The 16465-nt window shown below is 36.7% G+C and overlaps 1 protein-coding gene across 1 annotated transcript in view; it reads right to left on the bottom strand.

The window, feature by feature from the left end:
* The window catches only part of LOC119777652 (voltage-dependent T-type calcium channel subunit alpha-1I-like), a 182615-nt gene that overhangs the window by 72196 nt on the left and 93954 nt on the right, over window positions 1–16465 (bottom strand). The window contains exons 5-7 of the mRNA XM_038276619.1: window positions 8315–8474; window positions 2720–3068; window positions 2303–2395 (exon numbers count right to left, since the gene is read on the bottom strand). Coding sequence (XP_038132547.1) covers window positions 2303–2395; window positions 2720–3068; window positions 8315–8474 — 602 coding nt within the window. The remainder of the gene's footprint in view (window positions 1–2302; window positions 2396–2719; window positions 3069–8314; window positions 8475–16465) is intronic.

Genomic DNA, 16465 nt, shown 5'->3' with positions numbered 1-16465 from the left:
CTTTGATTTCCCTTCCAGGCTTGCATCTGTGCGAGTGTCTATTCTGTGATTCTGATCAGTGGACAGCTTTATGCATAATCAAGGGGGGCAGTCGGATATCACACGTTTAGATCATTGCTGCATTATGCATGCATGGAAGCAGGCGCACACAAACACACACCAGTATGCACAGCTATAGTATGTATTGTGTGATCTCAGAAATATTCCACAAATAATGACAGTAAACCAGATTTGCTACAAAATACTTTTACAGATTTTGTGGTTTCTGCTTTCACATACATTTGGATGCTTTAGAGCTTTTTCATTTTGCAGATTTGACAAGACACCTGAGCCTGCTACTAATGGGCAGTCATCTACATCATCGTCATCATCTGCACCTCCTGTTAGTAATCTACATCTACATTATAGTTGCCATCATCCTTACCATGCTCGCCTTCATTATCGCTATCATCTCCATGATCACCTGTCTTGCATGTGCTGCCTGCATCATACTCCCCAGCGTTGTGCGGCTCACTTTGACACTTTTGTCCTGATTCCCTGATGTTCAATGGATTAGGAACCAGCGTAACAAAAGGTGGTGATGGTGGACTCGATTTTACCAAGTTTTTAGACAAGGGGATAAAGTAGGGCTCATCTCTGCCCCACATTCTTAAAATTGAGAATCAACTTAATTTCTAGATGCTCCTCTGAGCTTTATCAAGGGCCCCCTGCGTCAATGCTGCTCCTAAAGGCTATGTCCAGGTCTCCCTCACATTCAGGCCACTTTGGACCAAAACATCAGCCAGAAAGCATAGGTACTGAGAAGTGGTCTGTGGTTCCCACATGCAGAACCACTCCTCTATCGAGTGTGTCTTACTAACTGTCAATAATTACCACCTGCTGTCTATTCCATTTGCACAACAGCATGTGAAATTGATTGTCAACCAGTGTTGCTTCCTAAGTGGAGAGTTTGATTTCACAGAAGTTTCAGAAGCAAGAATTTCTGCGATCAGCTGACTGTTCCACACTTCCGGTGGAAATGAGAGGTAACTATGCCTGCCACCGTGATGTTATTGTTAATACAATTAGTCTACCCATTAGACTCTGTTTCCATTTATAACACTTCCCTTCATTGTAACAACACTATTGTGGGTACCAAAAGCATTTAACTCACTAACCAAAAAAAATTTATTGGTTAAACTACGCTATTTTTTTCTCTCTTGCCCATAGCTGCCATTGGTAACCATGAAATAACATTGATCAGTGGGCTTGCAATACAATACTTTGCATGGACCATGCATGGTTAAATGTGGGAATGTTGAGGGGAGAACATGAGGTGGAGCCTTAGAGGTAAGCTTGTGCAACCCGGTGTGATTTAAAATGGAAATTTTCTTGTTTACATGCGGTTGCATGGTATCATAAATATGAAACATTTTTTGCACAAATAAATTCCACAAAATCTTTACATGAGACCCTGATTTTTTCCAACAATTTTCCTAGCTTGAAACACTAGGCTTTCCACAAAGCAATACAAGCATCTAATTGTAAAAATATTGTCAGTTAGGAGAAAGACATTAAGAATAACTAGCATCATAAAAGCAGAGAACAATAGAAATAACCTACATATAATAAATTACATGCAAACCCTTTCCATTTCTTTAAAGGTAATCTAAATATTTGTAAATGAAATAAAATAATTCAGCAATGCTGTCAGAAGAGCAGCAGCAGCACTGACGATCTCCTGCAGGGTTGTGCATTTCTATTTCTATTTCAATACAGAACATAAAATTCAATTTAGATACACACTGATATAAAATAAAATTCCTCCTGATTAGTGAATCTTTCGGTTGTTTAAGTTTTTTTTTTTTGAAAAATGAATAATAAAAAATGGCAAAATGGTGGCAAAATGGGATGAGCTAAATTTAAAAGAAGGTTTTGCTTCTGATTTCTATTCAACATAAACATTTTTCTTTTAAAAAGATCCATTTGTCCATTGTCCGACATGAAACAAGAGAACATATATTTCTTACATGTTCAGTCTCACACTGTCTCACACATTTTTTCCTTTCTTTAATTTCCAAAAATAAAAAATACGTATCATATTTCCAATTATTACAAAGTAAGGTTTGTTGTGGCAAGGTAAAGCCAGATCTGTGCAGAAAAAAAACGATTTACTTGGCGGTGTGGTTCATCGCAGCGAACACTGCTGCAAGCCCTTTGAAAGGATGCTTCATTTCCAGGTTTCTCCAAGCAACATTTCATTTAACTCACACGTTAAGCCCTTTAAGCAAACATAGTACAAGTCTTTACTAGTGTTACTTACAATGATGAGTAGGATGAAGTAGATGAAGTTGTAAAAGGAGTGTGCGTCCATCACATAATACATGATCTCAACCCAGCCCTCCAAAGTTATCACCTTTAAAATAGACAGAGACATCTTAAGAGAGTGAAATTTTTTATAACAGTTACATAAGCACAGAATCACACACACCTATATTCCCAATAAACTCTCCCACACCTGCACAATCACACACGTACACACACTATATATATATATATATTATATATATATATAATATATATATATATAATATATATATATATATATATATATATATATATATATATATATATATATATATATATATATATATATATATATATATATACATGCATATTTATTATTTTTTTTCACTGAATTTAGTTGATCTGATGGATCTTTTTTGAAAAAGGGACATACCTGAAAAATTACTATCCAGGCATAGACGATGTTGTCAAAGTTGATTGCTCCTTTGTGGGGGTTATTGCTTCCAGTATGGCACCTGGTATAATATTGGTTCCAATTGATGCACAGACCCAGAGCTTCCCCAGCCCCACTGCCATTAGACAGTGGCTCAGGGCTTAGGCCCAAAGACTGTCGGTGCAAAGCGTCTTCCTTATCAAGACAACAAATGCGTCCTCCTTCCCGCCTTGCTGGCACATCAGTGCATGACATGATGCCATTATCAGAACCCAGGGAGCAGATGAAGGGTCGCTCGTCATCCTCCTCTGGACGATAATAGGGAGCTGGCAGCGTCATACCTGAAGGTCTGTAAAATAAAAGTATGGTTTTATATATATATATAGGTTAAGGCTTGGAAAACAGAAAAGATAAATGCTTTTACATCTCTATTCTGTATTAAAACTTGTTTCATTGATGGAATTTATATTTCGTAGAGATTCCAGTTAATAGTGCGAGATAGAGAAAGAAAAAATAAGGAAAACTGACAAATATATATTATCAGATATTCTCTGCAAACTTTTGTTGACTGTGCTTTCTGAATCTCCCTCTAAAAATGACGTACACTAGAAATTTTAACTTCACAATCCTCTTCTCTTATCATTGACCTCTGTCTTTAATTTTCATCTCTAATTTAATATTTTCTCTCCAGCTAATGGCAAAGCAGAAGAGAAATTAGAATACTTCAGTGGTGCAGTGGGTAGCACTTCTGCCTTGCAGCAAGAAGGTTCTGGTTTCAAATCCCAGCCCGGGGTCTTTCTGCATGGAGGTTGCATGTCTCCCTGAGCATGCATGGGTTCCCCCGGGTACTCCGGCTTCCTCCCACAGTTCAAAAACATGACTGTTAGGTTAATTGGCTTCTCTAATTTCTCCTTAGGTGTGATTGTGTGCATGAATCGTTGTTTGTCTCTGTGTTGCCCTGTGATGGACTGGCGACCTGTCCAGGGTTTACCCCATCTCTCACCCATAGACAACTGGAGATAGGCACCAGCATCCCTCATGACCCCGCTTGGGATAAGCGTGATGAAAAATGGATGAATGGACAGTTATTTGTTTTAGATCTCCTAACAGCAGAAAAGAGGACTTATACCATAAATGATATTAACATTTTTAATTTGTTTCTTAAAAAGTCCTGCAGAGACTAGCTTTAGATAGAATAAAAAAGCTATGAAATAGTACACACTACTAGACAATGGTATGAGGTGCCCCCAGGGACATAAATCAGAATTAACTTGCATATACACATATTAAATTACACTCTTCCATATAATATACTGAAAACCTCACACAAACACTAGTAAAAAGCTCTCACATAAACTAGTGAAAACATTTACCTCTTATATAATATACTCAAAAGCTCTCATACAAAGTAGTGAGAACTGTCATATAAACTGGTGAAAAGCTTTACCTTTCATACACACTACTAGAAAGCTTTCATATACACTATCAAAAAGCTCTCATATACACTACTAGAACGCTCTCATATACACTACTAGAACGCTCTCATATACACTATTAGAAAGCTCTCATATACACTATTAGAAAGCTCTCATATACACTACTAGAAAGCTCTCATATACACTATTAGAAAGCTCTCATATACACTACTAGAAAGCTCTCATATACACTATTAGAACGCTCTCATATACACTATTAGAACGCTCTCATATACACTACTAGAATGCTCTCATATACACTATTAGAACGTTCTCATATACACTACTAGAAAGCTCTCATATACACTATTAGAAAGCTCTCATATACACTATTAGAACGCTCTCATATACACTACTAGAAGGCTCTCATATACACTACTAGAACGCTCTCATACACGCTACTAGAAAGCTCTCAAACACACTACTGGAAAGCTTTCATACACACTATTAGAAAGCTAAAATATATGGTCCCCCTCCTTTAATTTAGGCAAACATTGCTCAAATATCACCGAATCCAGATGGTTTGTTGTTAATGAAGAGAGGAATAAACACAGTTTAAGATTTGCAGCTAAATTAATTTGTTTCCATATTATGGAACTGCTATCAGGCACTTCCCATCATCTTATATCAGTAATAAAAAATTATAAATACAAATTTGGTATTTGTTGACTTGACTTTTATGTCTGTCAGGCTGAAGTGAAAAAACTTGGAAAGAGACTGATTCTCTTGGCGTTTAAAATAACAACACAAAACAGCATAAGAAAACCGCATTTATTTTTTTTATTTTACAATTTTGTGAACAACAGCGGCTGATTAAACTAAATGTCTCAACCTTGTATAATTTTACGACTTTTTATTTAACCAAGAAATGATCCGAAAGGCCTGGGAAATGATCAGATCCGCTTATGTGGCTGCAATGCGCGGCGCGCTCCCGACACAGGTGGAACAGATTTTCACACGGGAACAGAATTTCGCACAACACCGGAAAAGGATCTCTGTTGAAGCAAAAACATAAAAAATAAAGTCGAGTAATGCCCATGCTTCTGTGAGTTGTTTAGCGGATAGCTGAGCATGAATCAAGAATTTTATTTGATACAATTTCGGCCGGAGATAGCACAAAATGTACGAAGCTAGCCAGAATGACCTCCGTTTAAAACAACTTCCGGTGTAATGACGGTCCTTCCTGTTTCACTGAAACACCTTCCGTTTCAACTGAAATCCGCTAATAGCTTTTCAGTAGTGTGTATGAGAGCTTTCTAGTAGCGTGTATGAGAGCCTTCTAGTAGTGTATATGAGAGCTTTCTAGTAGCATGTATGAGAGCTTTCTAGTAGCGTGTATGAGAGCGTTCTAGTAGTGTATATGAGAGCGTTCTAGCAGTGTATATGAGAGCTTTCTAGTAGTGTATATGAGAGCTTTCTAATAGTGTATATGAGAGCATTCTAATAGTGTATATGAGAGCATTCTAGTAGTGTATATGAGAGCTTTCTAATAGTGTATATGAGAGCGTTCTAATAGTGTACATGAGAGTGTTCTAATAGTCTATTTGAGAGCTTTCTAGTAGTGTATATGAGAGCTTTCTAATAGTGTATATGAGAGCGTTCTAATAGTGTACATGAGAGTGTTCTAATAGTCTATATGAGAGCTTTCTAGTAGTGTATATGAGAGCTTTCTAATAGTGTATATGAGAGCTTTCTAATAGTGTATATGAGAGCGTTCTAATAGTGTACATGAGAGTGTTCTAATAGTCTATATGAGAGCTTTCTAGTAGTGTATATGAGAGCTTTCTAATAGTGTATATGAGAGCTTTCTAATAGTGTATATGAGAGCTTTCTAATAGTGTATATGAGAGCTTTCTAATAGTGTATATGAGAGCGTTCTAGTAGTGTATATGAGAGCTTTTTAATAGTGTATATGAAAGCTTTCTAGTAGTGTGTATGAAAGGTAAAGCTTTTCACCAGTTTATATGAACAGTTCTCACTACTTTGTATGAGAGCTTTTGAGTAGATTATATAAGAGGTAAATGTTTTCACTAGTTTATGTGAGAGCTTTTAACTAGTGTTTGTGTGAGGTTTTCAGTATATTATATGGAAGAGTGTAATTTAATATGTGTATATGCAAGTTAATTCTGATTTATGTCCCTGGGGGCACCTCATACAATGGTGTGATATGCAAAAATGTAGAAATAAATAATATATTAAATCTCAACTCTTATTGCAGTATCAGTATGAAGTGTAACATAGCTGTAAAAGGCTGCTTGGTTAATCTTTTTTGGGCTGTTATATTTCAGCTCCCATCCAATAGTCGCTTCATGCAACCGATGATAATAAATTGTCACAGATATCCTAAAGGAGAGTGGGGATGATATTGTAATAACTGAAAAGCGAACAAAGAGTAAGAAAATGTGTGGCTATTAAAGACCAATATTTTCAGTGTAATAACCAACAATATCATTGCAATTTCAAACTTCTCTAATACCATTCAACCTTAGACAGATGTAAAACTTGAATGTCAAGAGAATGTAAATTTTGCCATAATCCCTCTATAAGTTCCCCTGTAAAATACTTACAGAAGTCATGGTCCAAATCCAAATTTTAAAATATCCCTCCCATGCAGACTTATCAAAGTCTCAGATATATATTCATTTTTTTGTGCGTTTCTCCATTTATTTTGTATTTTTTGAAGGGTTAAAATCATATATGGGACTTGACCAACAAATTCTGGAAAGAAAGTAAGGATAAGGAGAAAGACTAGTGAAGCATGAATGAAGGTTGTTGTCCCCCCCTGCTTAGAGACTTGGCATCACACAGCAAGGCACAGAACAACCTGACTTCACACTGAGAACACACCTGCCAATGGAGAGCAAGTTGGAGGGAAGGACCAAGGAATGGGAGTAACAAAAAATGTGCTAAATGTGAAAAATAGGTCAAAAACAATTTGCTAAAAAGTTTCTTGTAAGATGCAAGAATTTGATAGCTGGCTTAAACTTGCAGACAAATAAAAAAAAAAGGACACTCTACACTGTCCCAGTAAAAGGACTTGTCTAATTACATTGTTCAGCTAGATCTAAGAAAACACGTGACCCTCAGAAAAAAAAAAGAACAGACTAGATTTTTTGGAAACAAAACACTTTTAACAATTCAAGCCTGAGTATAAAATGAATTATGCAGACTAAAAGAGGGAGTATAAAAATGCAAAACAAATGCTGCACTTGACAGCAGCACTTAGCCCACCTCATTATAACTTCACAAACATATGCCCTTTACTTAGCATAATAGTCCTCTTGCACTAACTCACACCTTTCAAATCCATTCCATTCCAGCCCCTTGACTATACCTAATGTATAATAGAAATAATATGCACACATAAGGCATTAGTTGTATAATAGGTGGCCCTTGCTTTAAAATTTGAGGAATGCACACATTTCCTGCATAAACAGTGCAAAGGTGTGAGACAGTTGGCATGTTGGAATATAGCTGTTCATTTAGCTTTGGGAATGTAATAAACTCATATCAAATAAAGAACATAAGTACATACGACTGATGTGAAACTCTAAGGTGAATGTGTCTCTGTTTATCTGATTATTTGATTGACAATTAGTGAAGGATGTGTCAGCAGGAAACACATAAGAATATGATTGAATGTAGTTCATACATATTGAGAGCAGATACAGTTTGATTTGCTTTCCAGTGAGCTGACACAAGCATAAAGGAAATGCAATGAAACACAGTTGAATAAGAGTGAGTGTCACTCATGCTCCAAGACACAATAGGTGATTCTATCACATGGAGTTGAAAATATAGTGGGATGCAGCTGGAAACTAATCGTGATCACAGTTGCAAAAAATAAATTTATTTATTTTTTATTTAGGACCCAGATAGAGAAGAGAATCTGCAGGCTGCGATGAAAAAGATTAATGATGAGAGCATGAAAATGGGTTGCGCTTTCTTGCATAATCAAAATATAGAGATTTAATAATAAAAAAGAAACATTCACAGAGATTTGCAAGATTTCTTACAACAATACTGGTTTGATGAGGTTAAAAAAAGTGGAACGCAAATATTTGAGGAAAGAGCATCATAAATCCTGCTTGAACTTTTTATTTTTGTTCTTTGTACTCACATGGTAAAATTCTCTTCAGGGTAACATCGATTCCTCAGGAGTCCCGCCCAAAGCTGCACGCCAATAATGCCAAAGATGAAGAAGACGAAGAAGCAGAGAAGCAGCACGTTGCCCAGCATGGGGAGAGTGTCAAGCAGCAAGTTCACCAGGATGCGCATACCTGTAAGATTAAAGTCCAATAATCAGTTGTAGAAAATTACTATTTTACTACTTAGATGTCATTTTTGTACATTGCTCCATTTAAATTATGTTATAGAAATTTTATCTGTTCTTAAGATATGCTGGTACCCTTGCACAAAACTATCAGTTTGCATACCTGCATGTTATTATATGACAAAGTAGATGGATATGCTGACAGCCCTTAAAAGACTACTATGCTTTCAATAGTACCTCTATTATGATACAATTTAGGTATACATCAATAAGGGGTTGTAATAGCTATATTAATACAACCTATGTATGTCATGATCCACTATGCACTTTTTGGTTCATTGTAAGTTTTCATTTTGGAATCTCAGTTATGCTTTATGTTATTCTGTTTTGGCAGGATTTATATCCTTTTTCTCTATTGTTTATTCCGTGGTCTAGTTTAAGTTAGTTATTCCTTCTCTTATCCACTAGTTTTCCCAATGGTTAATCCTTGTTTTGTGGTCATTAGTTTTGTTCCACTTTAGCCTTATTCTAGTTTTTTTGTAGCTACAGTTGAGCCCTGTTTTCACTGGTTGCTCTTTCTTGCCCCTAGTGCCCTTTTCCTTTCCCCTTGGCTCCTTTCTAGCTCCTCCTGTCCACACCTGCTCCCAATTATCTGATTACTCAATTCTTGGTTCTGTCTCCAATATATAATTCTCCTCTGCAGTTCATCAGTGCTTGTTTCTCATCATTCCTTGTTCCTCATTTCTGTTTTCTCTAACGTCTCCTGTTTTTCTGTGTTCTGTACTTTATTTTTGGACTTTGGCTTCTTTGCCTTGGACCTGCATTAAATTGGCCAAGATTCATCTCTGCCTCTTGCCGTCTCTGCATTTGGGTCCTCCAAAATCTCCACAAAACAGTGTGTAATAGTTTTTCACTAGTTTTTTTAAGAAATTCAGCTAATTTAAAGGAACAAAAAGAAGTCAAGGTATTTCTATTTTCTCTGAACATGGTCCGTAGAACACAGATGTGGAAGATATCAGAGCAGCTTTACATACAAGGTTTATAGGTCTGTAGCTAACCTTCCAGAATGTGGACGATCAGATGGACAATAAGGACATAAGACCCCTGAACATCAGGCAGACGCTATTAAACATTGGTTTTTGGGCTAAATCTGGTCAGCCCTTCATTGTCTTTATTTACTTCAGAAATGGTTGTTGAAAATTGGGTTGGGTTCTTTTGTCTGATTTTGTCCTACTTTAATCCAATAACGGACTGTGAAAAAACATTGCAAACCCAGTTTTCAACATCTTTTCAATGATCGGAAAATTACGGTTTTAAACGTTTTCTTTTTTGACCAAATGTAGACCCCGTTTGGATGTAAAACATGTAATCGTTTCAATGTCTTTTCATCTAATTTTTGCTCGGTGGGGGAGAAGGAGTCATGTAAAGTCCATGTTCCATGGTTATTGTTCTTCACTTTCTGTTCAGAATGTCCATTTCATTTTGAATCCTAATGAGCTTAATGAAGAGAGCTGAAAGGGATTCACTGTAGGTAGAAAAAAAAAACCTGGCAAAAATGTATCAAAACACATTATAAAAACCTGCAAAGGTTCTAGTAGACAACTCATCAATACATGATACTGTATGTCACGCGTACGTAAGAAATAGCAGAAGTAAAGAGGATACTTTTAAATAGGGAAAACAAAAAAGAAACCCTAATGTAAAAGATTAAAAGAGTTTTGTTGTGTCGATTGTTTGCTGTTTATCCAAGTACTTTGAATCCTTGCAAACTAAAGTCTGAATAAGCGATACATTGTTCCTGGTTTCAGTTTTAGGCCCCAACATGATAGTGATAAACACAGATCATAATCCGACTGAACATGTATGAGAAGATCTGGAACTTCTAATACCCAATACCCAATCCCTAACTTTTTGAGAAGGAATAACATAGAAATCTTTTGCTATGTTGTCTTATTGTGAAGTTGGAAAACCTGCTTGAAATTAACAATTGCCTCAAGGGTTGCTGCAACACTGTTTATCTAAGGTTTCGAATTGGCTCCACTGTTTCAGCTTATTATTAGTTTCAAGTCATTTTAGAGACAGTTAAGAGGTTACTTAAAAAGTGTCTGCTTTTGCACTTAACAGACCCTATAAAACTAAACTACTCTGCTCCAATTTCTTCACACATCGAAATTGTTAATTATCCAATTAGCATCAGAGTGCATTTAGAGTGCGTTTATTTTATTTTCTGAAAGAACTTAAAGGCCTTTAAGTTCTTCTTTTGGTTGTTTTTTTCATGACTGTCTGAGGAGAATAGATAAAGCTGAGAGGGTTTCTGAATACTTTGGTGTAAATTATTCACATACAATTTAAAATTAACCTTAAATAAACAGCAAATATTTTATACTACATTCTTAGCAGATACTGTATTTTTACGAAGTGATGAAAACTCGCATAAACTGGAAGAAAACAAGGGTGACAGGAGCTGGAAGGGGGGATTTTTGGGCATCAGCGTGAAATAAATTATTTTCTCAAGTGTAAACAGTTTCATGCTGAAATATCAGTATCATTGATGCATTTCCAGACTACACAAGGTCACAGACATGAAGAGATTAAGCCTAATTGCAGAAACACAAGTGTGTCCCCTGTCGAATAATGATGACCTCATCCCCTGTTGATGAGCTTGTCTCACTGCGATGACATTCTGCACTGATACTGTCATTAGTGAAGCTTAATGACAGCTGATTGGTCTAATGAGTGAGTGAGGCCAGACCCCTTTGATGAGATCACTGCAATCTAAACACATGAAAGATATTGTGTTTCTGTGCAAGAGTACTATCCACTCATAATAAGTGTGTGTTGTTTCTGCAAGCTCTAATTTGTGAAAAACAGCTCAGCGGTTGGTTAATGTGTCTCAACAGCATATCTGAGCTTCTATTGGAATGAGTGACAGAGGCAAAAGCTGCGGGAAAGAGAAAAGGCAGAAGAAGCTGGTCATATTTATAAGAATAAATATACATGTGATTTACTATACAGACAAAATCTAAGTTGACCTATTTAGAAATATTATAGATATATTTAAATTGGTCCTCCTTTTTGTAAAAAATGCTGTTTATCCTCTTTAAATTGCAACATTGATGCGTAGCACCGTGAGGCAAAGAAGGAAGTTGAACATTTCCCATGTGTCAACATATTGTCATTATGAGTGCGTATGAAATCGTACGAAAAGTTATGCACACTATTTCGTACGTTTTGGACGTTTTTCCTCAAAAAACCACATCAGTGCGCACGCGTTCACTGCAAAAAATATAAATCTCAATAAGTTATTTTTTCTTAAAATAAGTGTGTTTTTCCTTGATTTGAGGAGATAAGTAAGACACTTTGCCAATGGAACAAGACAATTTCCTTTTAAAATAAGAAAAAACTATTTTATCGTCTTATTTCAAGTAAATATTATCTAACTATCTTATTTTAAGAGTGAAAATACTCATTCCATTGGCAAATCATCTTATTTACCTGCTCAAATTAAGGCTAAATATACTTAATTTAAGCCATTTTTTACTTATTTCTGGATTGTTTTTGCAGTGAATTGGCAGACAGAAAAAAAAAGCAGATCCACGGACGGACGTAAAAATGGGAAAAACAGTGCAATCATCACTTATTCATGTCTCTAACTACTTTGCTTGCTGTTTTATATTTTAGGGTTAGGGTTAGGGTCAGGGTTAGGGCTAATTGTAATTTATATTCTATATTCGTGAATAGTGCGTCAGATGCGCATACGACAAAAAAAACGTCCAAAACGTACGAAATTACGGTGTATAACTTTTCGTACGATTTCACACGCACTCATAATGAGAATAGGTTGCATGTGTATGTGTTATGCTATAGGCTTTGATATTTATTTTGGACTTTGGGAGCCAATTTCAATACTGTTTTTCTTTTAACATTGCTCTTGTGTCTAACTACTGCATCACGCCATCCCTAAGAGCCTCCACAAGACACTCCCACATGGACATGGAATCCTGCCCCATTGTACTTGGGACAAAGATATCTGTTCAAAACCTCTCATCAGACTCTTTATGGGAGAATTATCCTGCCATAATGCAAGAGCACATAATTTCAATTTGAGAGAAGAATTTCATCTTCTTGCACTCAAAACTTATAATGCTCACACTCAAAACATGCGCTCTCTCTCAAATATTTTCTTTTCTCTCTCAAATCTTTGTTTCTTCTCTCAGATTTAATGCTTCTTGCACAGATATTTTCTCCTCTCGCTTGCCTCCTTCTCTTCGCGCACAAACCGCGCTCTGCTCGGGTCTCAAATACGCTCGCAAACCCTTAGGCTTTGCTTGCGGATTTTTTCTGCTCTCTCTCGGATTGCAGGTGGATCGTCGCCTAGCAACCTTTCCAGCCAATAGAACGATAGCCTCGGAAAGGGTGCGCTTGTTTAACCCTACTGAGTTTGCCTGTGCTACTACGCCACTTATAAGAGCGTCAGCTGAAACTGAACTGCTATTTACAGTAGTTTTGTGGCTCGATTCAGCAAAGTTCAGTACTTATGGATAACCCCAAAAATTCTGAATTAAGTAATTTTAAACAATTAGTGGTTTGTTATGTACAAAAGCAAAGAACAGACTTATTAAATTATTATCTTGAAATACTTTGTTAGTATTGATTTCAAAATGTAGGGGAAAAATCTTTTTTACAAAAAGTTAAAATGTTGGATAGTTATTTCCAATTATTATTATGGTGTTATGTGTCCAGTCAGCTTTCTTATTGACGTGAACACCCAGGTATTTGAAACTCTCCACAGTTTCTATGTCCTGCCCCTGAATGTTCACACGGGGGTCGTCTCCTGAAGTCGATCACCATCGCCTTGGTCTAACTGGTGTTTAAACACAGGTGTTTTTTCTCACAATAGTCCACAAAGTCCATGATGACTGACCGGTACTCCAGCTCATTCCCCTTACACACACAGCCCTCAGGGTGAAGGTGTAGAGGGTGAAGAGAAATTGAGACAGGACGGTGGCCTGGAGGCCCCAGTGCTGCAGACTGCCACCTCTGACTGATAGCCTTGCAGCCACAGGGCTGTCAGTCAGAGAAAAACCTGACTTTGATTTTCTTATAGAAGTCAGGAGAAAAAGATTTGTCTTCCAGGGTCAAGTCATCCACGCCTCCGAAAATTAACGATCTCACTCTTAACTAAATATAAAATTTGAGGTCTGATTAAACATGATAATAATATTTAAATAAATAAATATCAATTTTAATATCATAATACAGTTGTTATTATTTATTAACCTGCTGATATAGCCAACAAACCGCATAGTTAGTCCAATGAAAAGCTCCTTTGAGGTGAAAACAGCATTGGCTTTCAGAAGACATAAGTCTCCTTTCCCTGTAATGTCCTACTTGAGCTGCGATTGGACTCCTCTTTTGGACCAATTGTCCACTCATACAACATTTTAAAACATCCATAACTCACTGACTGGTTAAAACCTAAAGATTTGCCATTATACTAACAAAGTATTTCAAGATAATAATTTAATATGTCGGTTCTTTGCTTTTGTACATAACAAACGAATTGTTTAAAATAGCTTAATTCAGGATTTTTTGGGTTATTCATAGGTACTGAACTTTGCTGAATCGAGCAACAAAAAAATTTAAATAGCAGTTTCAGCTGACGCTCTAAGTGACGTAGTAGCACAGGTACACTCAGTAGGGTTAAACAAGCGCACCCTTTCCGAGGCTATTGTTCTATTAGCTGGAAAGGTTGCTAGGCGACGATCCAGCTGCAATCCGAGAGAGAGCAGAAAAAATCTGCAAGCAGAGCCTACGGGTTTGCGAGCGTATTTGAGACCCGAGCAGAGCGCGGTTTGTGCGCGAAGAGAAGGAGGCAAGTGAGAGGAGAAAATATCTGTGCAAGAAGCATTAAATCTGAGAGAAGAAACAAAGATTTGAGAGAGAAGAGAAAATATTTGAGAGAGAGCGCATGTTTTGAGTGTGAGCATTATAAGTTTTGAGTGCAAGAAGATTAAATTCTTCTCTCAAATTGAAATTATGTGCTCTTGCATTATGGCAGGATAATTCTCCCATAACTCTTTCTTCCAGGAAAGTCCTGTGGGGAGATCTTCTGAATGACAGACCAAGAATCTTCATTATTTAATGCCTGTTCAAGTTAATTGGGTCTGCTGGTTAATTTCAGAACCAGATTCTGCAAAACAGGCTTTCTGCAACATTTTTCTCTGAGTCACAGGACAAAGTGTGATTAGTTCTTCCTCAACATAGAGATATGCAGCCACCTTAACCGAACTGTTATCTTCCCTCTGACATCTAAACAATAGTATTTGAAGCATGTTCTTCAAATACTTGTGTTCTTTAAATACTTGTGTCTTATTACAGTTACTCACTTTTTTGTGGAGGATTTTTTAAAAGACCTGCCCTCTCCACCTAAAAAAATGTCTCCCCCTGCACGCCCTGTTTAAAATGTGCTGTTTTCTTAGCTTATACAAGCTTACTGTGTCCACATAGAGCAGGGGCTATATAGTGGACTTTATAGCAAACTCAGCTGACTGACCGTTCGGACAGATGAGCACAGATTTTTGCTTCGTTGATAACATAACTCCTCCTCTACCACGCAGTGCCTGCGCCATCGTGATTATTAGCCTCTGCTGTCTGATAGCGACAGCCTATGGCGACAGCGGGCTGCTGTGACAGCACATCCCATAATGCTTTGCTAGGAGAGCACAGAGAACGGTCTTACAAAAACATATCACCAGAATGATTGACAATTATGAGGACCACTTATTTACATGATCCACCCTGGAAATAAAAGATCATCCTCTATACCTAAAGGTAACTTTTAGATAAAAATACCCTTAGTTGAAGATGTACTTTGTTATACTTTTATTTACCAATTGTAACTTGAGCTATTTGTTGATCATATACAGTAAACAGCAGATATGGTCACTAGTAGGTCTTTATCCTTTCTATGGTTAAAAAAAGAAATATTTGGAAAAGTGTTTCTTATGTCTACATTTTTATATTTTGTACATTTTTTATCTGTTTCTATTTATTTTTATTTTATGCTGTTAAATACAAGAATTTGCACATTCCTGCTTATCTGACTACATCATTTTAAACATTAAAACAGATGTTATTAGGAAAACAGCTACTCAGTGCTTGAGTAGCCATTTCCCCAAGTATCTTTTTTACTCTTACATGAGTAATTTGTTGGATGATTACTTTCTGCTTTTACTTGAATGAAAAAATAAAATAATAATAATGAAGCGCTGCTCTTGCTGGAGTAAAATTTTTGGGTATTCTACCCAACTCTGATTCTAAGAAAGGACATACTCACTAATTACTACTGTAATTACCTAGCCTTACTCAAAAATCCAATCAGTTTAGATAAAAGCCGGTTTTCCTGCAAAATAAATCATATAATGAGATATAGTTTGCCTTCAATCTTTTTCTCTGGTGCACCTTTTCTAAACGGAATAATTTAGGAAATCTTGAAGTGGAAAATAATTTCATATCCACCAGCAAACTTCTATTTGGTAAAAAAATAAATTAAAATTAGACTAAAATGTTTCTGTCATGGTCTTGGTTCTGCTGTTCTTTACTTTGCTCCTTGTTTTCTAGATTTATTGGTTTAATTCCAGTTTTGTTGTATTTCTAGATTTATATTAGTTCTCATGTTTTTCTGTTGTCCCCTTTTGCCCTCTTGTGTGTGTATGTTCCTTTCCCCTTGACTCCCTCATTGTCTCCTCTCACACCTGCTCCTTGTCTGCTCGTTAGCCCTCCCTTTGTCTCTCTCTGCTATATATGCTCTCCCTCTGCTCTCACTCTTTGTTGGTTCCTTGTCTTTGCTGTCCTCCTGTGCTGTTGTCCACGTTCCTCGTCTCTCCCTGGCTCCTCGTGTTTAGTTTCCCCCAGATGTCTCCATAGTTCTGGTTTGCTTTGATTATTAGTTGAATTTTTGCATTCCTGCCTTTGTTACTGTTTTTGCCCCATTAA

The sequence above is a fragment of the Cyprinodon tularosa genome, unplaced genomic scaffold, assembly GCF_016077235.1.
Source record: "Cyprinodon tularosa strain WSP-4 unplaced genomic scaffold, ASM1607723v1 ctg126, whole genome shotgun sequence".
NCBI lineage: Eukaryota > Metazoa > Chordata > Actinopteri > Cyprinodontiformes > Cyprinodontidae > Cyprinodon > Cyprinodon tularosa.
Note: the sequence above shows the minus strand (reverse complement) of the source record. Positions and strands in the feature narration are given on the sequence as shown.